Source organism: Pezoporus wallicus, unplaced genomic scaffold, assembly GCF_028554395.1.
Source record: "Pezoporus wallicus isolate ANWC-B61680 ecotype Strahan unplaced genomic scaffold, APGP_CSIRO_Pwel_v1 contig_2871, whole genome shotgun sequence".
Lineage (NCBI taxonomy): Eukaryota > Metazoa > Chordata > Aves > Psittaciformes > Psittacidae > Pezoporus > Pezoporus wallicus.
In genome coordinates this window covers 1,353,934-1,376,947 of record NW_026640775.1, presented here as the reverse complement: position 1 = coordinate 1,376,947, position 23,014 = coordinate 1,353,934, and the positions used below count along the sequence as shown (strand labels likewise).

Below are 23,014 nucleotides of genomic sequence, written 5' to 3'. Positions count from 1 at the left end.
TCGGTAGGTCTGTGACATCTGCATGTTGAACCCATGAGCCTGATCACCAAACCTGCACAGCACTTTTGCTTTGGGCTGTCTGTGTCCTTGTAAATCACTTTGACAAAGTCATGTATACCTGATAGAGCATATGAAGTCTAAAATAGCTTTAGGTGAAGGCTGAGGAACAAAAAATGCAATCCTCTGTGGCACACTGCACCGATGTTCTCGAATTCCTTCATCAGTGTTAATCTAGTAAGTCCCATTTATTTTGCTGACAAGGAAACTGATGCTCAGGTAATCTCAGTGATCAGTCACAGAATGAGTCAGTTGCAGAGTAGGTTTTCTAACTTCTTACACTCAGTACTGAGATTTAGTCACAAAAGCTGCCTCTGTCCTGGTTTTGGACTGTGATGTCTCTTCCCAAGTAAGATGAATACAGACTTGTTTGTTTGGAGAATTTTTGGTATTTGTTTTTGTGTATGTGGGTTTTTTTAAACACAGTACTTCTGGCCAGTGGGAAGTTTTCCAAAGAGTGCTGAAGCATCATTGTTTGGATTCACACACACACCCCTGCCCCCCCTTCTCCAAAGGGAAATCTACTCCATCTCCATGCAGGAGCCAAAAGAAACTTCAGAATGGAAAGTCTAATTTCAAGGTGGTGCTCTGAGTGAGAGAATGGAGAGGAAACCACCAATGCTCTCTCCTGACCCTGGAAGTCTGGAATAACTAGCAATTACAGCAATACCAAAAGGGACAGAGACAGGTTATTTCAGTGAGCGAGGGTAAGCAAGAGAGAGAAGTAACGGTGTAAGCACAGAGATGAAGAGGATTTTTTTATGCTTGGGTATTGCTTTAAGCATGAGAACCAGGAAAAGTCGAGTCTGTAGAGAGGGAGCAGGTAAGAGAGGGTCACGGGTGAGGAAGAGGGATACATACAGCACAATATGCCAGAAAAATCCCAGTAGCCATTTGGATCCCAGTTTGCAGGTGTCCTTGCACCCCTCTGTGAGTTGGGACCTTGGGAGCTGGTGGGCAGCAATTGTTGTCAGTAACACTCTGCTCTCATTACAGCCAGCTGGGTCCCTGCAGGGTACTGCTTCTCAAAAGGGTACTGCCTTGTCTGCTGTGACCACTTTGTCAGGAGGATAAGGGGCAAAGGCAGCAACTGAAGGGTTGTTTTGATACTCAAAGAGTATCAGCTGAGTCACAGGAAAGGAGCAGGAGAAGTTCAGAGACCCAAATACCCACAGCACTATGTCAGCAGCACAAGTCTGTGTCCATCACCATCCTCTAATTAGGTCTGGAGCTGTATCTCTGTTCTCTCTAGAAAGCGCGTTGTCACCTCTATCTTTGGAGGAGCAAGACAGCTAAGTGTTGGAGTCCTGACTGAGCTGGTGCTGAAGTTTCCTCAAGGGAAGCAAAAGCACAAGGCTTAGGAAGGAGACTTCTTTGTACAGGATGCTGATTTGGGCCACGGAGAGTATGAACTGAATGAAGGTTGGGAGAAAGGGCTGTTGTGTTGCTTTGTGCTGAACCTATACTGTCTCGTGCAATAAAATGCTTGTGCCCTCAAACACCTGAAATGGATGAGAAGACGCTTGGTGCTTTGCTGAGGAGTGGAAAGGCAGTGAGACAGAGCACTGTAGGGAACACTGGTTAAGGGCTTGATGTGAAGGAGGGAAAGGCAGTCTCTGATAAGCTGTGGCAGAGCACTTCAGAGGCTTCTGAATGCGCCTGGCTGGTTACGCATGCTTCAGATCTGTGATGGGGAGCAAAGGGAACAGGATCTTCTGTTCCCAGCTCCTGTACTTCTCCAGGCTATTGACTGTAGCGCTGGTGTGCTGCTGCAGGCACGGCTGGGTGGGATTGCCAGTCCCACAGCAAGCTCTCTCTTGCCACAAGGGCAGAGACAATAAACTCAAGAAGAAGCAAAGCTGTGAAATTCACTCAGCACGAAGCAATGTACAGCCCTGCTGCTGTGTCAGTTGTGCCCAGCTCAGAGTTCTTATCTTATGATTCCGCCTCTAGTTTTATAACCCAGTTACAGTCAGCAGGAGCACATCAAATGCCAGGCAGGGAAAGAGCTGATGCTCTGGTTCAACCCGTACCACAGTCCCCAGCGGTCCTGGGTCAATCCGAGCAATTTGTGAGGCAGCAGGCTGGAATCAGACAAACCCCAGTGCTGTCACACCCGGAGAGCCGCACTGGCTGCCAAAACAATGTGGCTTTGAAGTGGCCCCAGGAAGGGCCTCCTGTACATTCAACAGCCACTTGGTTTCAGGCTTGGAGGGAGATGGCATTCATAAGCTCTCTGATAACCTCCTCCCCGGGGACTTCTCGTTTGCGCACATAAGTAGAGGCTGCCTGATGAGCCCCACAAGGCAAAGCACTGGGCGGGCAGCCGTGCCCTGCCTCCTGTGCTCACTGTTTTTAGGGCCTTGCTGCTGTCCCCAGCCATTCCAGGCTCAGATTTCATGAGGGGCAGAGAGTTCATGTGCTAATTACGGCTGATGAAATGGGGCCAGCCGCCCTGATCCGATCCTTCATGTGATCAATGAATAGACTTTGTTTGCTTCCTTCTGCAGGCCTTAGTAAAAGGCTGAAGTTCAGGATTTCAGAGAAAACGCCAACATATCTTAGTAGGCTTGGACAGCAAACAAGCAAGGAGGATTTAAGGGGCATTAGCTCCAGCTCTCCCAAGGCTAGCTAGGCCAGGTCTTAATCTGTACGGGGTAAATTCAAGCACTTTGTCCTTGAAAATGCCTCATGGTCCTTGAAACATGCTCCTGCTTTCCATGTGCCCTAATACTGCTATTCTAGCTTGTATTTTTGAGTCTCTGCTGTGCAGGTTTGCTGCTTTCCTGCAGTTCCTAATTGACCAGCGTGTGAGCAGGGATGACGGTAACAGGATGAGCACAGCGCTGTAGGGTAACAGCAGGGCAGTGTATGTCACCTCTGAGGAAGCCCCGTTTTCCCCTAAGTGGCCACCAGGTGAAGAGCATGCACAGTTTATTTGCATTCCTGCCTGAAAAGCAAACCTGTGGTCTGACCTCGGCAGGACTGGTATGTTTAGAGGACAAGGGGGGTTGGGGGGGGATAGTGGGGAGCAGGTTACAGAGTGCCACCAAACACAGGGAATGAGGGAAGGGTGTTTGCAGACTCAGTTCATGTTTGTATATGGTGAAAATGAGCACAAGGAGGGTTGGGGAGACTTGGAACAGCAAGGACTTGATGGTTAAAGGCAGTTTTGTTTCATCCTTGGTTTGTCCTGTAGCTCAGAGCTTCCCAGCAGGCTCACGCCCGTTCCTGCATTGTGTTTTTTTTCCTTTAACATGCAGTGTTTTAGTTCGGGGTGAGAAGAGTGAATGTGGACTTTCTTTCAGTAGAGCATTCCCTGTGTGATTGATTTGCTTCACTGCCAGAGGCAGCACAGAGAAACCTCTGGCTAGGCTGGGGTTCAAACCAACGTGTTTCATGGTCAAGGGATGCCAGAGGAGAGCACGAGTGAAGGGTGGCTTTGTGATCATCACAAATCCATCAGACCAGCCTGACCTGCATCAGCCTCCCCTGGCCATGTGGTGTCCCAGAGCAGGAGGAAACCTGAAGCTCTGCTACTGTATCGAGTCCTGATCCCAAAGGAGCCCTGACAGAAAATATTTAACCCCATGCGTTGCAACAACTTCACACATTCATTATTCTAGGCATAGAATAGAAACATAGAATAGTTTGGGTTGGAAAGGACCTTGAGATCATCTAGTTCCACCCCCCTGCCGTGGGCAGGGACCTCTCACATTAAACCATGCCACCCAAGGCTCTGTCCAACCTGGCCTTGAACACTGCCAGGGATGGAGCATTCACAACTTCCCTGGGCAACCCCTTCCAGTGCCTCACCACCCTCACAGTAAAGAACTTCTTCCTCATATCTAACCTGAACTTCCCCTGTTTAAGTTTAAACCCTTTACCCCTTGTCCTATCACTACAATCCCTGATAGTAAGTCCCTCTCTGGCATCCTTGTAGGCCTCCTTCAAATACGCTCCCCTATAGCCCACTGCCCTGGATATATTCTCCACCACATCACCCAATGTGATGGTACCTCCTATGCCTCACTGAGGAAGCTTGGCTCTGCAAGAGGCCAGGATTCCTATATAAAATTAACACTCAAAGTGAGAAAAGGTCAGCTGAATCCAGAGGCCTTCAGGATATCACAGTAGTAGCCAGACCTTGAGAAAGGTGAAAGAGCCTCAAGAACATTCTGCCGCTCTACTTCCCTTGTTTGCCCTCTTGCATCTGGCTGTGGCCACAATGTAATCTCAGTGTAGTCAATACATTCTGCAGCCAACGGAAAAGCTGGCGGTTGGATTGTGATAAGGGACAGATAGGTAACTTTACTCTGTGATGTGTAATCTGTTGGAGGGACACGTGTGTAAGAGGCTGCATTGCACAGTGATGTGAATAGCTCTCTGCCTGACCCTTAAAAGCAGGACATTCCCAAACATGATGGGTGTGCTTACCCAGGCAGGAATTAAAAAAATCTTCCTCTTCCTGTGTTTTGATCCTATCCCATTACTGTGTGAATGGGCATTTCATTTCAACCCCACAAAGGGATCATTAGCTACCTGGTCAAAAGCAGAAAAAGGCAGCTCTGCAGAGGAAGGGCCTCTCCAAAGGGGTGGAAGACTCACAGCAGCCAGGGCCAGCTCCAGGTTTTGCAGGGAGAGCAGTTTTGGAAATGCAGGCACTTCTCTAAGTACCTTGTTGAGTCTGAGCGCTTTGGAAGAGCACCTGGTAGGTGCTAAACCGGTCTGGCTAGTTCTAATTCTCTTGCCCCAGTGCTAGGTCAGGCATTTTGTAGGATGGGAGAGCTGTGAAGGACGGTTCTTATCCTCTGTTTGCCATCTGCTGCATGTCTGTGTTTTCCAGTGGTCTGGAGAGTGCCTGGGCCCTGCCTCCCCCACTGGCGGTTCTCTTTCCCCCAGCCTCTGGCGATGCCCCTGAAGGCATCAGTCAGTCAATGCGGCTGGGGCCGAGGCATCCTGATTGCAGGGTGGAGACGCTGGTGCTCTCAGTAATAGCTGCTCATTTCCCAAATCTCTGCCTTGAATAACATCAGGACTGACTGAGGAATTCCTAATTAAAGGGGACACAATCAAAGCTGAAACAGTATTGCTCCAACATCAGCCTGCAGTCCACTTGTGTCCATAATCCTCAGGGGCCAGAAGTTCAGGGGAGAGGTGTAAATGTGAAACAAGAGAGAGCCCTGCTTTGGCTGTTTATGTTTGCTTGCTTGGTTTTGTAGGGCCCATGTACAAATAAGGGGGTTGATTTCTTTTGTCTCCCTAATTTGGTGCGAAGCAAGAGTGGTGCCATTGGCATTAGATCTGTGTCAGTGTAAGCCGACTAAACTCACAGTTTCTGGCCCTGCAGCAACAAAACAAGCCCTCTTTTCTCCAGTTGTGGAGCTGAAGCCATGCTGAGCCCCTTCCCTTCACGTGTGGGACACCAGAGATCACGCAGTGTGTGTTTGTGTGTGGGTAGCACGAGTGGCATGGGCTAAGTTGAGCAGCCACCCTTGCCAACGCGGGCCTGGATGGGCTTTGCGGTGGTGACACCTAGTGGGGAGCACTTAGTGACCCGGACTTTGCAGCTGCATTCACCTCCTTGCCTCTTGTGATGGAAGCCGGGGAGAGGGAGGCTGTGCTCTGGGGTGTTCCGACAGGTGAAGAGCAGCCTGTGAGTGCCAGGGCTGCTCTCAGCCTTGCTCTGTCTTGGTTTCTGTTTTCCAGAGAGAGCTACCGATGGGTCCCTGCGGAGCGAGGACTGGGCTCTCAACATGGAGATCTGCGACATCATTAACGAGACTGAAGAAGGGTAAGGGAGCTGGTGCACATCCAGCAGCAGGTCCCAGCACATCCTGTAGCATTGCATCCCTAGACTGCAGTGGCAGCATTCACTGGTGGAGGTAATAAGCTAGCTTTCCCAATAGTCCCTTAGACAAGATTCTCCTGGGAGACCCTGAGAGACAGCAAAGCTGTCACAGCAGATACTTTCCCATTATCTTTGTGAGAGCTGGGAGCCATTCAAACAGTCCATCAGGGTCCCCAGGAAAACCTCAGTTCAACCCAGGCTGCCTCGCATCTTCCAAAGGCATATGTGCAATTCTTCCACTTCAGTTTATTCCTCCTTCATACCCCTCTCTTTCTTTCCTGTGGGAATGTAAAAATCTGCAGGCTGGTGACTGAGGAGAGAGGAAAATCTCAGGCTGCTATTCAGTCTTCTGAGTGTGCAAGTCCTGCTGAGGTTCACTTCTCAGGTACTTCCATGTACAGTCACTCAGACATATGCAAAGTGTGTGGGGGAGGCCTTGTCCCCCTTTCCCTATGGAAAGATATTCAGAAATCTGCCGGACTCGTTAGCTCTGGATTTGCCAGTGAATTCAAGGGGGGCTGCTCCTTGTCACAGTGGAGATGTAAAGAGCAGCATTGAAAAAGGAAGGTGCTATGTGGAATAAAAAATGTAGGGTTCACCCTTGTCCAAGAGGAAACTAGCAAATTTCCTTGCTAGTTAGCAAGCCCAGTTTTCATCTTCACAGTTGTATGAAAACAAAGCCAAACATCTCCGCTCAATCCTTTTCCATGCTATTGTCACAGTGCAAATGCACCTCAATCTGTCCACAGTTCTCAGTCCCAGGCTGTGACCACTTGGTATTTCAGTTTTGAGTACCTGATAAAACAGCTGTACTGTCTTGGCATCACGGCTGTCCCATTGGCCTGCTGGTGCCCATCCATAGCAACCATGCTGCCCCGCAGGCCAATACACTCCTGGCCTCCTCAACACCCTGAGTTGTTGCAGACATCAGCACAGAGGCCTCCAATTTCAGTAAGAGCACTCATTAGCAGGACCCCCCTCTTGCAGAACCACGGGCAGAAGCTGCTTTGCCAGCCATTGCTTCAGGCTGTCCTGAAAACATGGTGGGGAAGGTCACCTCCTGAGTATGGGTCATCCAGAGCCAGTGGCTGTTTTGCTTTGCCTCTCTGTAGGTGGGTCTCAGCCTTCTGACGATCTTTCTTTGATTTCTCCTTCAGGCCCAAAGATGCCTTCCGAGCCATTAAGAAGAGAATTGTAGGGAATAAGAACTTCCATGAAGTTATGCTGGCTTTGACGGTGAGTGGTCAGGACTCTTTCTCAGCTCTCTGGTATGCTGCTGGAAAAGACACAGGTGCCTAAAACCAAGGCAAACAAGCATACATATAGAGAAGTCTATAGTTAATGCTTCATTGCTTTTGAAGGTCCTGGAGACATGCGTCAAAAACTGTGGCCATCGCTTCCATGTCCTTGTGTCCAGCCAGGACTTTGTGGAAGGTGTCCTGGTAAGAACAATCCTGCCGAAGAACAATCCACCTGCCATAGTGCATGACAAGGTGCTGACCCTCATCCAGGTGAGACAAGAAGCATGAGTATCTGTGCCAGTTCAGACAGTGTTTGTCTTTAGGTGATTTTACAGAAGACTCCCATAAATCATATTGGGCTGTAATGTCTCCTTCTCCCTAGTCCTGGGCAGATGCCTTCCGCAGCTCACCGGACTTGACTGGTGTCGTTGCTGTGTATGAAGACCTGAGACGGAAAGGCCTGGAGTTCCCCATGACTGATCTGGACATGCTGTCACCCATCCACACACCACAGAGGGTATGGGAACATTGCTGAAGAGAAGGGTGTAGGGCAGCTGTTATTCTGGAGCTATGAGGGGGACTTCAGGAACTATAACTTGCATTTAGAGGGCTTTTGGGGAGTGAGAAGCTTCAGGACAGCCTCTTTGTTGAAAGACCTTTTGAAAGCAGATGGGGAGTTGCCATCAACATTTCTCTGCTAATTCCACTGTCCTATCAGCTGTGAGTGTCTAAAATCTCCCTGTGACTTTTCCCACCTCTGTGTGTAGACTGTGTATAGCTCTGACTCCCAGTCCGGACAGAACTCCCCTGTGGTCAACTCCCCTCAGCAGATAGAGTCCATCCTCCATCCTGTCACCCTGCCCGCCGGGAGAAGCACATCCAGTGATGCGCCCATCACACCCACGCCAGAGCAGGTGAGCTGGACGATCCCCAGTGGTGTTGTTGACCCTCCCTGCATCTGGGGGCTGTTTCATAAACACTGTTCTGGGACTGCTGTCTTGGTCCTTCCTCAGCCTCTGTCCTCAAGGAGCCATTCCTCTAAAGCATAGTCTCTTGAGAGTTCCCCAGAGCTCTGTTGTGGCCACAGTGATGAGCTGGGATGCCACAAACACTGAGTAGTTACATTTTCCTAAGATAGGGTTGCTGGCAGGTAGAGGGAAGATCTGGCTACAGGGAAGTGAGGAATTGAGACACAGAGGTTTTGAGTGAGGTCTTTGTAGTGCTGTATAGCAAAAGCTTGTTCAGTAGATGCCTCCTTATAATCTGTATCTTGCCTCACTGCTGACTTAGTATGAATGAACCCTATCTGCCTATGTGGTTTCCAAAGGCCAGGGCTTTCTCACTTGTTTCCCATCCTCTTTTCTTCTTCCTCACCCTGACTTCATATGACTTCAAACCTCCAGCTGTTGGTACACTGCAGAACAGAGGGTAGAAACCATTCTCAAGACACTCATTAGTAGCTTGTGAAACCAGAGGGATAAAGCTTCAACTGTACACTTGGCCAAGGCTTGCCTTCTGAATGGGAATACCTTTCTCCCTTTCACCTTTTACGCTGCTTTGGAAATGAAATTATTTGAGTGCCTGCCACACAGGAGGTGCTAGCTGGGGAGAAATCTGAATCATAACAGCAGCCTGTGATGGTTATTAAAGATCAAGGTTAGGCTAGTGCCCAGAGATCTCAGGTGAGGGCTTGACATCTGTAACCAGCAAATGAACTTGATGGTAAGTAATGGAGCTTCCCTCTGCCAGGAGCTCCTGAGAACTAAACTTAATAGTAACAAGAGAGCTCTCCAGTGGCTGCTCGGCTCTGTGAACACATGCATATAAGTGGTGCACTGCCATTCAGAGCTTCCTTAGCTATCTTCCTTGTCTTCTGAGGCAGAGCTGTCATTTGCCCTCCCTTTTGCAGGTTGGGAAGCTGCGCAGTGAGCTGGAGGTGGTGAATGGGAACATGAAGGTCATGTCAGAGATGTTGACTGAGCTGGTGCCCACCCAAGCTGAGCCTTCTGACCTGGAGCTGCTGCAAGTAAGGAACACTGGCAGGGTGGAGGGCTGGCACATGCAGCTTGATTTAGCAATGACTGGATGGACTGAGGCATGACACATGGTAGGCATAGGGAATAACTGGAGAGTTTAGTGTGGGTCTTATCAGGCAATGATGGGATAAGGGAGAAATGGGGAAGGTGGAGTTTTAACAGCCAAGGGAAGTCACACTATTGAGGCTAGAATCATCTCATATGGGGATTTATAGTTCCTAAGGGCCTTTGTTTCTGGGCAAAGTGTTACACAAGAGGCATACAGTTATGGTCTGTAAAGCTTAAACTCAGTTTACATCTCACACCCGTACCTGTTGCCTATCAATACTTGCTGATAGACCCCAGTAGCTTCTGGGCTCTGTCCCAGTCAGACTTCCAAACCTGTGAGTGTTCAGCCTTAGCTTGACCTTTGTGGTAACTTCCCCTTGCTGTGAGCAGGAGCTGAATCGGACATGCAGAGCCATGCAGCTGCGTGTTCTGGAGCTGATTCCCCGTGTCCTCCATGAACAACTCACTGAGGAGCTGCTCCTCATCAATGACAACCTCAACAACATGTTTCTACGCCATGAAAGGTACCTCTCTTCCTTTCTCTGCTTTGATCTTCCACAAGAGTTTACTCCCCTTTGATGGCCTTCTATCCCACCTTTTTCATCAGCCCATGAGTGTAATACTCAAGATGTATCAGCCTGTATCATCCATCTTTGAGAACAAAGCCAGTTATTGCTGATTTATTCCTATCCCTTCAAAACTGCTGTGTAAGTTGGAAGGTGGAATATAAAGATGTCCTTGTAGCATAACCCAGAAGAAGGAAGGAACTGCATGGAAAGAGCTGGGTTTCTAGCTCTGAGGCAGACAGGGACAGACAGGACTTTTCCAGGTGAGGATCAGCACTCCTTGCTTTTTATTTCCATTTCATCAAACCCATCTGTTAAGCTAGGGTGAAGTCTGGAGAAGTTAGTCTGGATGGAGAGCTGGGTTTCAGCCATTTTGGTTAAAAGTAGCTCTGGAGGATCACAGAAGTTTCTTCACACCTTCTCTCAGGAGATACCAACTCTGAGGAACTTGTTATGGTATCTTTGGTTTTGGGGAAGAATTGGGCCCTAAGCCATGGTCTCCCTTTCCTAGTATGTAGGAAAGGGCAGGCTGTGCCAAGGCTTTATGAGAAATCTCTTTGGTTGGGGGTGAATAAGCAGATGCTACTGAAATACATCCTGTCATCTTTCTTGCAGGTTCGAGCGCCTCCGGACAGGACAGCCAGTAAAGGTAACTTGGAGCAACTGCTCCTCTGTGCAGCTCAGTTTGCATCTTGCAGGTCGGGCAGTGTCCTGCTGAATTGGAGAAAAGTTCAGTCTGGCTTTGTTCTCTCCCAGCCCAGCTGTACCAGGCCATGCTGGTGTGCAGGACGCTCCCATTCCCACTTCAGGCCTCTCCCTCCCTAACACTGGGAGCCTTCCTCTCACCTGAAGAGCATGAGCAGATCAGCAGCAGTTATGATTTTCTGGCGTTGAACATTGAGAAGACCAATTCCCATATGAACCTCCCTTTGTCCTCTGAGCATTGTCCTGTCCTTTGAATCAGCAATCATCTACCCCACTTTCTGGAATCCAGCAGAGCTAGGAGGCTGGCTACCATGGCCTACTATGCCCTGGGACACTATTCCTAGCCCATTCTCTCTGATCATTGTTCCCCTTTTCACAAGGAGAGGCTTCACAACTGGTATCTTCTGATGGGTAGAGAATGGCTTCTTTCTGTAGTGTCAATGAGCTAGGACTGAAGAGTCAGGGTGTCCAAACTTCAGAAACACTCCGTCATCTTGCTTTTTTTTTCCCCTCCAAAGGCACCAAATGAGGCAGAGAACAGCTTGATTGACCTGGGACCCAGTACTCCTTCTGCAGTGAGGCAGCCTGAAGTCACCAACAACCTCTCTTCTCAGCTGGCTGGAATGAGTAAGTTACCATGCAGTTTTCCCCCTAGTCCTCCTGCGGGGATCCTTTCATGCTCTTGAATCACCTCCCCAGATTATTTAGCCACATTCACAAAATAACCTAGAGAAACAGGGTATATTGTCAACTAATAAACTTGTGAAGAAACTTGTATATGCCCCAAGGCACATAAGCATATGTCTCAGCATCCACCTGATGCTGTGCAGGTCATGACGCAGTGTTAGGCTGTGGCTAAGCATTGGGCCTTCCAAGGAGAGTAGGGGAGAAAGTTGCTCCCTCTGCAGTGCCAAGCCACAGTGCGGTTGCCTCTCTTGCTGTGTGGTGTCAGGCTGACCACTGAGGTCTTGGAGAAGAAAAGCAGCTAAGTTGTGCGGGAAAGGCAGCCATGAGCATCTTGGGCTCAGAACCCAGGATGTGACAGGCTGTTTGCTTAGAAAGCCTGAGAAATCCTGAGGGTTCTTCAAGACATACCAGCAGCCTACATAGCGCTGCCTGAAGCTCTTGCTAGCTATGAACACATTCAGTAAAGCTTTGGCTGCAGCTACAGAAAATTGGCAAGACTTTCTACAAAGCCAGTTGAGATATTTTTGAAGTCAGGGTTTTTCAGATGATGCCTGAGTCATGAAAATCCACTCACCTGTCTCAAAGATGCTTGCCCAGAAGCACAGGTTATTCTCTTCCACAGGTTATGGAGCAGTTCCCTCTGAGTTGTCTTAAATGGTCAGGAATATCTGGCCTTCAGCATCAGTGCAGAAAATTGCTGCTGCTGCCTCAGATTAAGCTAAAAATATCTGCTCAGCAGGCGGAGAAACTGCTTCTGTTACAACACTACACATATGCATACAGAAGAGTGGGCCTAAAGCGGTGTAGCCAGTTCTGATGCTTGCTTTCCACCCAGTACCCTCCAAGCCCACAGGCCCCTGTTCAGTGCTCTGTGCTGCCTGCTCACCCTGCTCTCTCTCCCACAGACCTGGGCTCAAGCAGCGTAAGCGCAGGGCTGCACTCCCTCGACACCTCTGGCAAGCTGGAAGAAGAGTTTGACATGTTTGCCCTGACCCGTGGCAGCTCGCTGGCTGAGCAGCGCAGAGAGTGAGTGTAGCAGCCCGCTTGGTCCTGTCCTGCCTTCTGGCAAAGGGCGCTCAGGCAACTGGGGCTGTGGCCCAGCTCCTGAGAGACAGCAGGATGCAATAGAAATGCATTCTTCTGATGCACAGGGTTTGTAGGTGACCTCTGTCTTCCCAGTCCTTCTGCATGCTGATCATCTCCCCTTTTCCAGGGCACACAGAGAATGTAAATGGTTCTCTGTGTGTGGAGACATATGCTAGGGAGACTCAGTGTCTGGTGATGAAGGTGTAGAGTGGGACTGGCTGAGTTTTCTTGTCTGTCTCTGAACTCATGTGCTCTGACTGGGCTGATGTTGAATTTGGGAATTGCTGAATATCAGTGCAGCCTAATGGACAGAATATGGAACTGGAGTGCAGGAAGTATGCAGCCAGTTGTGGCTTGCAAGGCAGGGCACTGCTCTGTGCCTCAGCTTCCCTGTTGGTAAGCGGGACTGACGTTTCTTCCTCTATAACGTGTTTTAGACCTGGTGTAAAGCACTCAGATCTGGGTCTCCATAGTATTCTTGAACTGAAGATTCATGACTGAAGAGGTCTCTGCTGCAAAGAGTGGATTCCTGAATCCTTGTTCTGGGAGGAGCCAACAAGAGTTGTGCTGTCTGGTCTCTTTGGCTTGAGAGTCTGAGGTTGATCTTGTGCTGTTTTGCCTGTCACTCATCCACTGCTCTCTTTCAGTTTCCAAGCAGTAAAGCCCACAGGTACACAGCTGTCCCCAGCTCCCAAAGACCTGTGCTCCTGATCTCTGTCCACAGGAATGCCTTGTTCTGCAGCTGCACAGTAGCAAGTTAAGGTCTCTTAAGGATGTCTCTTTTCATTCCCCTTCCTCAGACTGTTTCTGGTAAAAGTGATGGGGAAGCTCCTGTCTGACACACATCTTCGTGTGTTTTGCCCATGGGTTTCCCCACCACTTTTAATGTGGGGTGTGCTGCCTGAGGACAGAGGAAGTCTAGGACAAAATCAGTGGTCACAACAGCACCCAGTCTGGGCCTGAAATCTGAGCCACTAGTATGAACTCAGTGCTAGAGCCTGGGGGAGATCTGGACATGGCTGGAATCATATCCTCTGATGTGGCGCAATCCTTAACAGACTGAGGCTTATGATCTCTGCACAAGTAACAAGACATCTTCTATTTATTCCTCACTGCCCTCCATCTGCTTGCACTTGCACTCCTGCCAGGTAGCCTCTACTCTGACTGGCTCAGGCTTCACATTTCACTCCCCAGCCTCTGCTCAGTGCATCTGAACAGACCCATTGCCCTGCTGTTCCCAAACGGGACGTGCTGGCAGAAGACACAGGCAGGGCTGCTGGGGTTTGTTCCTGACCCACCCTATGCTTCATGTGTGTCTCAGCAAAGCAGTGCTTGAAGCACCTCAAGCCTTTCCTGCCATTCTTCCTCATCAGTGGCATGATAGCAGCGTTGTACTTCATCCTTGATGCCATTGTCCACAGTGGCCCCTTCACTGATGAGCACTTCTTTGAGAAGTTTGAGTGCCGGTGGCCCAAGCCCCTGGCTCCCAACAGAAACAGCTCCACTTGATGGTCTGCTGGATCTGCAGAAAGGGTCCTGGGAGCAGCTACAGAGGAGACTTGCAGAGAGTTTCTGGGAGAAGCTTCATTCTTCCAGCATGGACAGACTGTTTCTCCACTCTGCTTGGATCAAATGGTGACGTGTGGCGTTAGCATGTGTGATGGAGCCTAGAGGGGACATAGAAATGGGATGAGGGAGATTATGCCTGTGTGTGGAAGAGGGTTGCTGTAACAGTGCATTTGGAGACTGGAGCAACACGAGGCTCTTCTGATCACCCAGTCTCACCTCCTATGTAGGTAGCATAGACCAGTGAGTTCTTGAGTAGTATCAGTTTAAAGAAATGTTTTTGAACTGTGTTTGTGTCTGTGAAGGTAGGCAAGTATGTAGGGGCTTGTTGCTCTAATCCTTTCTAAAGTAGCTGTAATATTCTGGTCAGTCTGTGTTAGTTATCTCTCTCCTGTAGTCAACCCCAGAGAAGATGAGTGTCATGACTGATGCACCTAGCTCTGTAAGTCTGTGGTTTAGTCTGTTGGATGGTTGTTTTCATATGTTGCCTTGTCGTCCTCCTGTCATGTGCCAGGGCTGTCCTGTGGTATCCCAATGTGATATTACAGTGAGTAGCTTAGTCTGTTTTGTGATGGGCTACGACTCTGGTAGGGGTTTTACACACCTTTCTAGAAGCTCTTGGGAGCAGAATGATGAGAGATGAAAGGTTGTGCAGTCAGAAGCACAGAATATATGTTTAGGAGTTCCTGCTCTTCACTCTCAGGAATCTTATCAGCCTGTGTGTTATCTAACTTCATGCTTTCAGGGTAAAGTACGAAGATCCCCAAGCCTCCAAAGGACTCGCTGGTGCCCTGGATGCCCGGCAGCAGAACACAGGAACGGTAAGTGGCCACAGAGCTTTTAGTGCACTCCTGGAAATAAAAGTATTCTGCTTGCTCACCAATGCAATACATGTGCTGTCTGTTTGGAAAATTTCAAGTGTTAACTTGGCTGATGTTATACTGACTGATACTAGAACTGACTCCCAGTCTATACCAACCTGCATTTCCTACCTGGGCTATATGCCTCATTCTTTAAACCCCAGAGGTGGAGAACTATGGAAAGTCTGGGGTTGACTTAGCCAGTAACAGGATGGCCTCCTTATGTCTGCAGGGAAATTTCCACCTGGAAATGTATGTTTTACCCCACTTCAGCAGGTTTCCAAGTCCAGTTGCCTTCTCTCTGCAAACAGAGAAGTAGGCCACCAGCACTAGTGCGTTCTTTCCCCTACCCTAAACCCACTGCCTTCCCTCTCCCTCACCTTCTGCAATAGCAGCTTTCAGTGCAGACTGTCTCTCAAGCAGGGGGAGTCTGGTGCCTCTAGTGATGGAGCCCAGCTGACTAAGTGGATGATGCGGCAAGGAATGGTGAGATCATGGAGTGCCAGCAGGGAGGAAGAAGGAAGGAAGCTGGGGCTGCTCAACTAGAAGTGGCACTGGCACAGCACATGAGGATGCACAGCAAACATCAGCAGAGGCTGCATACTGAAATGGAGCAACCCTGGTCTGGGCCAATAAAGGAGACCAGGGTTGGGAAGGAAGCAGGCAGAGTTTCAGTCCTTCCTCAAGGAAACATGACTGTAAGAAAAAAGCATAGGAGCTCTGAGGCCAAGAGAGCATGTGCCACTCTGAGTTAAGAGGATGGCCTGTTTTGAGGTGGGTGTCTGGGGCAGAGGCAGTAGCTGGTGGCATCCTGAGGAAGCTGGTGGCATCATGCTGCCATTCATTCCCCTTGCATCCTCTCCTGCTCAGCATGAGCTGCCCCATTTGGAGGAAAACATTCTGGCTTTTACCCTGTTCAAGGCCTCCTCCTCTAAATTGTTAGAGCCTTCAGGCTGTTGAATTCGGTCTTTCGGCAGCAGGAATTCCTGCAATTATGTGACACACTCCCAGTTCTGAAACTTGTTAGCCTGCCTTCCTGAAATGGGCACTGCCCAAACTGATGTCTGCTTTAGGAAGTTTCCACACATGCTGTCCAGTTGTCGTGAATGTACTTCTACCCCAAAGACTTCCTTTCTGGGTAGAAAAAGCCAGTTTGATTCGATACTTCCCTAATCTCCCACATCCCCCTCTATCCCCATTCATCCATCTGCCAGCTGTGGTAATTATCTGCTCCCTGGTTTGGGGAAAACTGCCTGTCCTTGGTAAGAAGGCATTGCTCTTTTTCTTGGTCTTGCTGTTCCCCTGAGATTAAGGGAGCTATACATACTGGGACACTAATAAATAACTACCCACAAACACTCTCTCACGCTTCTGCTTGTGAAGCCTCTATCAAGGGCTGCTCCTTGCTCAAGTTTTGTTCGGGAGCTTGTGGCTGGAAAAAGGATCTGGGGTTTGGAATCAGACCTGATTTTTTCCAAGGTTGTCTCTGTCCACTGGGAAGGTGTCTCTTTGCTGTGCTCCATGGGAATCACTTCTTGGCAGATGTCTTCCCCCCTTACTGTGTGCCAGACCTGGCACATCCAGTATCTTCAGCTTCGCAGACTTTGATACCACCCTGTCACTGGTTTGTGGAAGGGAAGAGGTGTGGGAAAAAGCACACCTCTTGTTCTCTGGTTGCCTAACACAAGCAGCTGACTTCTACCTAATGGGTCCTCACCAAAATGGGAGGCCTGGTCCAGTTCTAATACCCCAGAGCCAACCACCAAACCCCAGATGCTTTTACTGGCATGTATTCTGAAAGCTGTGTTTGGGTGTGGATGAGGCAGAGGAAGCAGGTGAGCGGTGGCATTGGTAGCTGGGAGAGCTTTGCAGTGGCTTTGGCTGGAATGGGAAGGGCCTCAGCAGACTGAATAGTGGAAGGAGGTTAGCTTTTGGGTTGGGCTTTCTTTTTGCAGGGTTGGTTTCCTGGAACACCCCCTCTTTTCTTGGCCTCATAGCTCTTTTTCCTTCTGTCCCAGGTGCCGGTTCCCCAAGCCAACTTCATGGAAGACATAGAAAAGTGGCTCTCCACTGATGTGGTAAGTGAGGGGCTGCTGCCCTGGAGCCAACAGTCTTGCCAGAGTTGTCTGCAGGGCTGGATTTTAGGCACTGTACAACAGCACTGGCACTGCTGAATCAGCTCAGAGGGAGCAGGGGAGGAAAGGCCAGGGACATAGGGTTTGGGGTACCACACCAGTATAGTTAGCCTTCTGGGAGGCATAGCTAGTGAACGAGGCTCAAGGCCACTCTAACATGTCTGTACTGCAGAAGTAGGGGGATCACTGTCTTGTCTCTCTCCATGCAGACGCCTTTGTTTACCTTGCTTCTAACCATGCCCTTCTCCTCCTTCCCTAGGGAGAGTCAGAGGATGCAAAAGGTGTCACCAGTGAAGGTAAGACTTACAAGCCAACCCCTTTCTCCAGCTATTCCTGGCAGCACCTTGGTTCTTCCACAAACCTCCCTCCTTTCTAATGCTCTGCTCTTCTCTTGCCCAGAGTTTGACAAGTTCCTGGAAGAGCGAGCAAAAGTTGCAGACCGGCTGCCCACCTTGTCCAGCTCCTCAGCAGGGACACCCGTCTCCCCTCCTGCTGCCAGCCATCATCGGAAGCAAGCAAAGAAAGATGATGCTATGTTCGCCTTGTGAATGCTATGGACTGGTGTGCTGTGGAGCAAGAGGCTGTGTGTGCTGTTTCGCTTGCCTCTGACCAGGGGCCAGCAGGGGAAGGATTCTGTCCCCTTCCTCCACCCTCTTCCTGTTTTCCCTTTGAGTTGTTTTTATTTTTAAGCTGCTTTAAGATTTCAGATAATCTTTATTGTGTTTAGGGATGTCACACAATATACTTGTGAAGGGGGTTTTCAAAGCTGCTAGAAAGTGTGGGAGTTCAGTGGGCTTTTCTTTTGGTACAGTGTGGGCAAAGCTGAAGAAGCTGCTCATCCTCCTCTCCGGGGGGTAGATAGAGCTCTTGCCCAAGAAGCAGGAGAGGCTGAAATCATTCCTGCCTGCCTCTTTCCTCACCCCGTCCCCCCACCCTCCTGCCTGACAGTGTTAGAACAGGAAAGCATGGGGATGCAAAGCATTACAGGTGGCAGAGGAGGAACACTAATGTTAGAGGGGCCCTGTCACTCTAGTCTCTCTTGCACAAGTACTTGTGGTATGCAACACCTTCTCACTCACAACCCCTTCTCTTCCTCTCCTCCTCCTCTCCATTATTTTATTCATAATCCTGCCCACAGCTCGAATGTTTCTGTTGCATGACAGCCAGTTACCAAAGCCCTCGCTGCATACAAGGCTTGAGCTGTGAGCGGTACCCCAGGCTGTCTGCTGTCTGAAGGGGCTGTCTGCTACGGGGTAGGATGTGCCTTCAGCAAACTCTTTGCAGTTAATTTAATTCTCCCATTATTATACTCTTCTCCCCTCTTTCCCCAGTGAGATCCCACCTCCCTGTCTCACATTCACTGATGCCTTCCACCACATCATGCTATGGTGTGGGGGTCTCACTGAGCCTCTGATCTGGCCACTGCCATAGACTCCCTTAGGGTAGCTGTGTGTGCTGCTCCCTAAAGCAGGAGGCCCTTCCATCGACACTGTTACACCATGTCGTTGCTGGGATCGCTTGTTCAGCTGGTGGGCACAGAGGTGAAGTGAGACATCAGTCATCTCATGCCAGCAAAGCAGCCCTGCAGCAGCCAGGAGCTCCTTTGCTCATGGGGAGGAGAACCTTTCTGAGTAACCCACACATGCTGCCCCATGATAAAGGCAGCCAGGGAGGAGGATGCCAGGCGCAGGGCTCCTGCTTGTGGGGTTTCTTGTCAAGCTCAGGAGGGTTGCCTTTTTTATTGCACATTAAAGGAGCAAAGTCTTGAGCCTTCCTTGAAGATCTGTGTGCGCTCTCAGTGCTGGGGATGGGGACAGGAGGCCCTGGTGTGGGAGAGGAGGGGTGCAACCATGCACCCACATTTGCTCTCCATGAGAAGGCCAGGGCACTGTGGTGCTGAGATGAGGCATGGTGTGGGGCCCAAGGGTGCTGCGAGACAAGGCAGGTGCTCACTTGGGGTAGTGACTACAGCCCATCTCAAAATAGCAAGAGGGCAACCTACCTCCTCTCCTTTCTGCCTTGTGACCAGATCCAAATACCCACCCTGCAGCCCGTAAGTCACTTCAAGACATGCAAGAAATACAGTTGCTATGAAAGGGCTTTGTGGTATCCACAGGGTGTCCTCAGTTGTCCCCATGCCATCCCTCCATGTCCAGCTGGGGGAAGGATTCTTAAAAGGAGGTTGGACAGCTTGAAAGTGCCATCTGAACCCTAGCCTTGTAGGAAGGAAATTATCACAGAAGCATAGAATGGTTTGGGTTGGAAGGGACCTTAAAGCTCATCCAGTTCCAACCCCCTGCCATGCGCAGGGACACCTTCCACTAGAGCAGGTTGCTCCAAGCCCCATCCAACCTGGCCTTGAGCACTGCCAGGGATGGGGCAGCCACAGCTTCTCTGTTCAAACATCAGCACCTCCCTCTCCCCTAGGCCTGTACTCAGCTGCACCAAGCTCAGGCTGACAGATGCCTGAGGATAAGAGCTGTTAGCAAAGCTGGTCTGCAGCTGGTGGCAGCAGCACTGGAAAGAGCATGGTGCTGGGTTTCCTCCTTTGTAAGCAGTTGTGGGGAGGGAAAGGGCTTTGTGACTTCAGCCTTCCCAGCTGGACAGCACATACTGTCCTTGGACAGTTTGTCCTCTGGAAAAATGAATCACCATTTCCAATTCTATTGCATTCCCAATGCCTCCATGAGGAACCAGGGGAGATCCTTCCTCCTTTCTGAACCAGGTGGTATTGTGTGTTTAATATAACCCTTTGTTATATGTCTGTGTGCTGTCTTCTGGAGGTGGTGGTGAGGGAAAAGCCCAGCCTAATGAGCTTAAAGCCTGTCCTGCCCCAGCAGAGGCCTCTGCTGGAGGTTACCTGAAGCTGAACAGTCGTGGCTTCATCTCTGAGCTACTCCCACAGCCAGTTCTGCAGCAGGACGTCATTGCACCACAGCACCCCATGTTCCTCACCTAAGAAGGGCTTAGATGGAATACAGCATGCAAAGCACTTTCTCTCTAAGCAGCACAGCCTAAGAGCCACAACTTCCTGCCTTACCAGCTGTATGAGCTGTCCCTGCCCATGGCAGGGGGATTGGAACTAAATGATCTTACGGTCCTTTCCAACCCAAACCATTCTATGATTCTATGAGGGTTTCATGCAGCAAGCACGGGTAAATGCAGACCTCCATCACAAGTCCATTTTTACCATGCTCACAGCCTCCTGAAATATCCTCTTTGTTTTTAACCTCCAAAGGATCCCTGTCCCAGCAGATGCTGATGTGAAACCTGGAGAGGCTGGATTTGCACACACAGCGCTGGCTCTGGCCTCCGCTGCCTCCCCTGCAGCAAGCCCAGGGCAGAACTCAGCTCCCTGGAGAACAGGACCCCCCCTGCCCCAGCCAGAGCACGCAGGGCTTGCACCAAAGGCTCTGTGCTGGGAATGTGGCCTGCAGGAGGACACTTGAAATCAGGTGACCGTGAGGACCCCTGAGCTACAGGCAGCACAGCATCCCCCCAGGGCTGGTCCCTCCGGTGAGATGGGACGGTGGGCTGAGACACGAGCTTCCTCTGAAGCTTCCCTCTTTCCAGTCTCAACAAAGAAGGAAAGGCAAAGGGGCCAAATGCTTTTCCCTCCTGGACCTCCCGCAAGAGAAGCAGCAAGAGCAGAGGCATGATGGTGCCCAGGCTGGAGGGGTTTGCAACTGTGGGGCCAGAATGGCTTCTGAAGCAAAGTCTCTGACACCCAAACCTTCTTGTCAGTGCCTGGACTTGGGCTACCTGGCTCTGCTGGGAAGGGAGGGCTTCTGGCTTCAAACATGTTTCAAACACCAGTTCATGCCTCAGATAGCACTTCAAGTTCTCAGTGTCTCCACCTCCCTCTGTGCATTGCCTGTGGCTGCCTCTGAAAGTCAAACAAATCCATCCCCAATGGATGGCTCTGGGGATAAAGCTCCTCCTTGCTCCGCCCTGCCACCCCCCACCCCCCCGGGGTGTCCTGAGCCCCTCTCAGGGTGAGGACCCTTTCTCCATCCTCACCTTGTTTCCTTCCTCCCCAAACAGGCAGCAAAGGAGCTGGCAAAGCTGAGAGGGGACGGTATCTGAGGAAGACCTGAACACAGGGGAATGGGCTCACCGCTATTTCTGTCATGGGAGAACATGTGGGAAGTGGTTTTGGCGGCTGCCAAGTGGGGTCAGTTTAAGAGACGACGAGCGGGTGAAAACCCATGCCCCTCCAAGCGAGCCCATGCCCTCCCCACCACGCAGCCAGCCTACGGGACTCCCAGGCAGAGATTTGTCCTACAAGGATGATGTACCTGAAAACATGAAAAATGGGGACGAGGGCATGGAATCTTTCCATGCCCAAATTAGTACTGGCACACTTGTTATAGGTTATACTGGTGATAGCTTGGATCATATTGCAAGGTTTCTTTTGAGGAGGAACTTGAGAGAAAAACAACCAACCTGCCAGCTCTGCAAGGGATTATTGTAAGCCGAGGCCAGGGGTTTGGCACTGGCAAAAGCTGCTTTATGACTGCGAAAATATAAGATGACACCACTATAAACAACTCCTTTAAACACTTTTCCCTTTATGAAGCGTTTTCAAATCTTGCTGTTCTAAGAACAAACGCTGCGTGCTGGCTTCTGACCACCAGATGGCTGTGGTCCCTCACACACTCAGCGCCAGCCACACTGCAGCGGACAGCCCCTGGCATCGCAATGACCCGCTCAGCAGGCTGTGCAACCACTGGAAACAAAGCAAAACAAAACAAAACAAAGCTTTTCCTTATTCCAAGTGTTATGCTGAGACCATTATCCCAGTGCAGTGTGGGCTCACACAGCGACCGCTCCAGAGCATGGATTCATGCATTGGGACTGCACAGGAGCCGCAGGGGAAGGAGTGCTCTCGCTGCCTCCAAACATCCATTAATAACCACGCTGGGAACAGGATCCCGACCCGAGCAACTCTTTTGCATAACCCAGAATAGCTGCTTCTATGTAAGCTGAAGGAAAGCGTAACTTCTGTGGACTGGGTCAGAGTTGCTCCAAGTCTCTAAAGATCAAATATATGCTGAAAGTTAATGTGAATTTCCATGATGTTTGGGTTCTGTGGTTTTTGGCACACCAGCGTTCTTAGAGGCAAAAATATGCAAGTTTCTCTTTTCCCTACTACCAGCCTCCAAATAGTACATGATCTTATTTGCTTTAAAGAGCAGTTAACAAAAATACCTCCTGATTTTCCACAGCATCATCTCACAAATCAGCACAGAAGTGTCTGGGAGGGCTTTTCTCCATCCCACAGGACTTTTATGTTGCTCTGCCATGTCAAAACTCCCTCAGAGCTTAATATGGGTAATAAAATTCTCCCTTCCTTCACTAAATGAGATTAAAGCCACTTCCACTTCCTTTCAGATCACTGTTAGCGGTCCTGCTTAGGGCAGATAGAGATGCTGTGAAGGGATGTATGGTGGGGACCCAGTGAGCAGCAGAGAGAGGGGTTATGGAGGAAGGAAACCATTCCTGTAGGTAACTCATATTTACCCTTGTGGGGGCATAAGCAAATGGAAGCACAAGATGAGAGGAAAGAAACAAAAAAAAAGGAAGGATAGGAAAACGTGCAAACACATGACAGGAAAAGTGGATACCCCAGTGCTTGGAAGCGAGGAAATGGAGGTGGCCAGTGGTCACAACCAGGAGTTGTTGACAGCCAGTCTGGGTTTTGTATTGTTCCTTCTGAAGACATTTCCACACCATGCAGGCAGAAGTGACTTTTTGTACCAGGGTGATGCCAAGGTGGTTGCTAGCTCTGAGGAGATTCCTCTTTTGTTAGCTGCTTTCCTCTCACTTTTAGGGCACCCACACCACCCCACACGGCAGCTCTGCCACGTGTTGTGCGAACAAGTGTCCCTGTTGCTTTGTGTCAGTGATGGAGACTCAAAGACACGTGCTCGGAATCAAAAGCTTCCCCTTCCCGATCTGTCGTTGTCTTTGCAACATCCCATGTGTGCGAGGGTGTATAGGAACTGCAGAGGGTTTGCACTGCATGAGTGGGCAGATTCGCTTCCCCATCCCAATGGGGTCACCAGCAGTCAGAGGGATGGAGATGGGTGAGGGGGGACAGGATCATTCCATAGGAGCAGAAGTTGATTCTGTGCTGCCTCCAGCCCTGTTTCTGCAGGGCTGGACCAAGGTCT

The 23,014-nt window shown here is 50.0% G+C and overlaps 1 protein-coding gene across 8 annotated transcripts; it reads left to right on the top strand.

Annotated features, from left to right (window-relative positions):
* The first annotated feature begins 595 nt into the window (after nucleotides 1–595).
* On the top strand, nucleotides 596–18,618 carry TOM1 (target of myb1 membrane trafficking protein). 8 transcript variants are annotated; one of them, XM_057420524.1, is made up of 16 exons: nucleotides 596–754; nucleotides 5,767–5,851; nucleotides 7,066–7,144; nucleotides 7,270–7,419; nucleotides 7,532–7,666; nucleotides 7,917–8,063; nucleotides 9,059–9,175; nucleotides 9,624–9,757; nucleotides 10,415–10,448; nucleotides 11,023–11,131; nucleotides 12,097–12,217; nucleotides 14,589–14,664; nucleotides 15,124–15,189; nucleotides 16,722–16,781; nucleotides 17,098–17,134; nucleotides 17,238–18,618. In XM_057420524.1, exons 2-16 carry the CDS (start codon nucleotides 5,814–5,816, stop codon nucleotides 17,384–17,386), a joined length of 1,452 nt encoding a protein of 483 aa, XP_057276507.1. In that variant the 5' UTR covers nucleotides 596–754; nucleotides 5,767–5,813; the 3' UTR covers nucleotides 17,387–18,618. The 8 variants fall into 8 exon arrangements, with proteins under 8 accessions (XP_057276507.1, XP_057276509.1, XP_057276502.1 ...); XM_057420519.1 differs by lacking the exon at nucleotides 596–754 and adding an exon at nucleotides 2,857–3,045 and having other exon boundaries at nucleotides 5,767–5,942; XM_057420520.1 differs by lacking the exon at nucleotides 596–754 and adding an exon at nucleotides 2,858–3,045 and having other exon boundaries at nucleotides 5,767–5,942; nucleotides 15,127–15,189.
* Nucleotides 18,619–23,014: the final 4,396 nt, after the last annotated feature.

Coding starts and splice junctions, on each gene's coding strand:
- TOM1 (XM_057420519.1), top strand. CDS start 2,929: ATGTCACCTCTGAGGAAGCCCCGTTTTCCCCTAAGTGGCCACCAGGTG. Junction 7,667..7,916: donor CCATCCACACACCACAGAGG/GTATGGGAACAT, acceptor CTCTGTGTGTAG/ACTGTGTATAGCTCTGACTC. Junction 11,132..12,096: donor TTCTCAGCTGGCTGGAATGA/GTAAGTTACCAT, acceptor TCTCTCCCACAG/ACCTGGGCTCAAGCAGCGTA.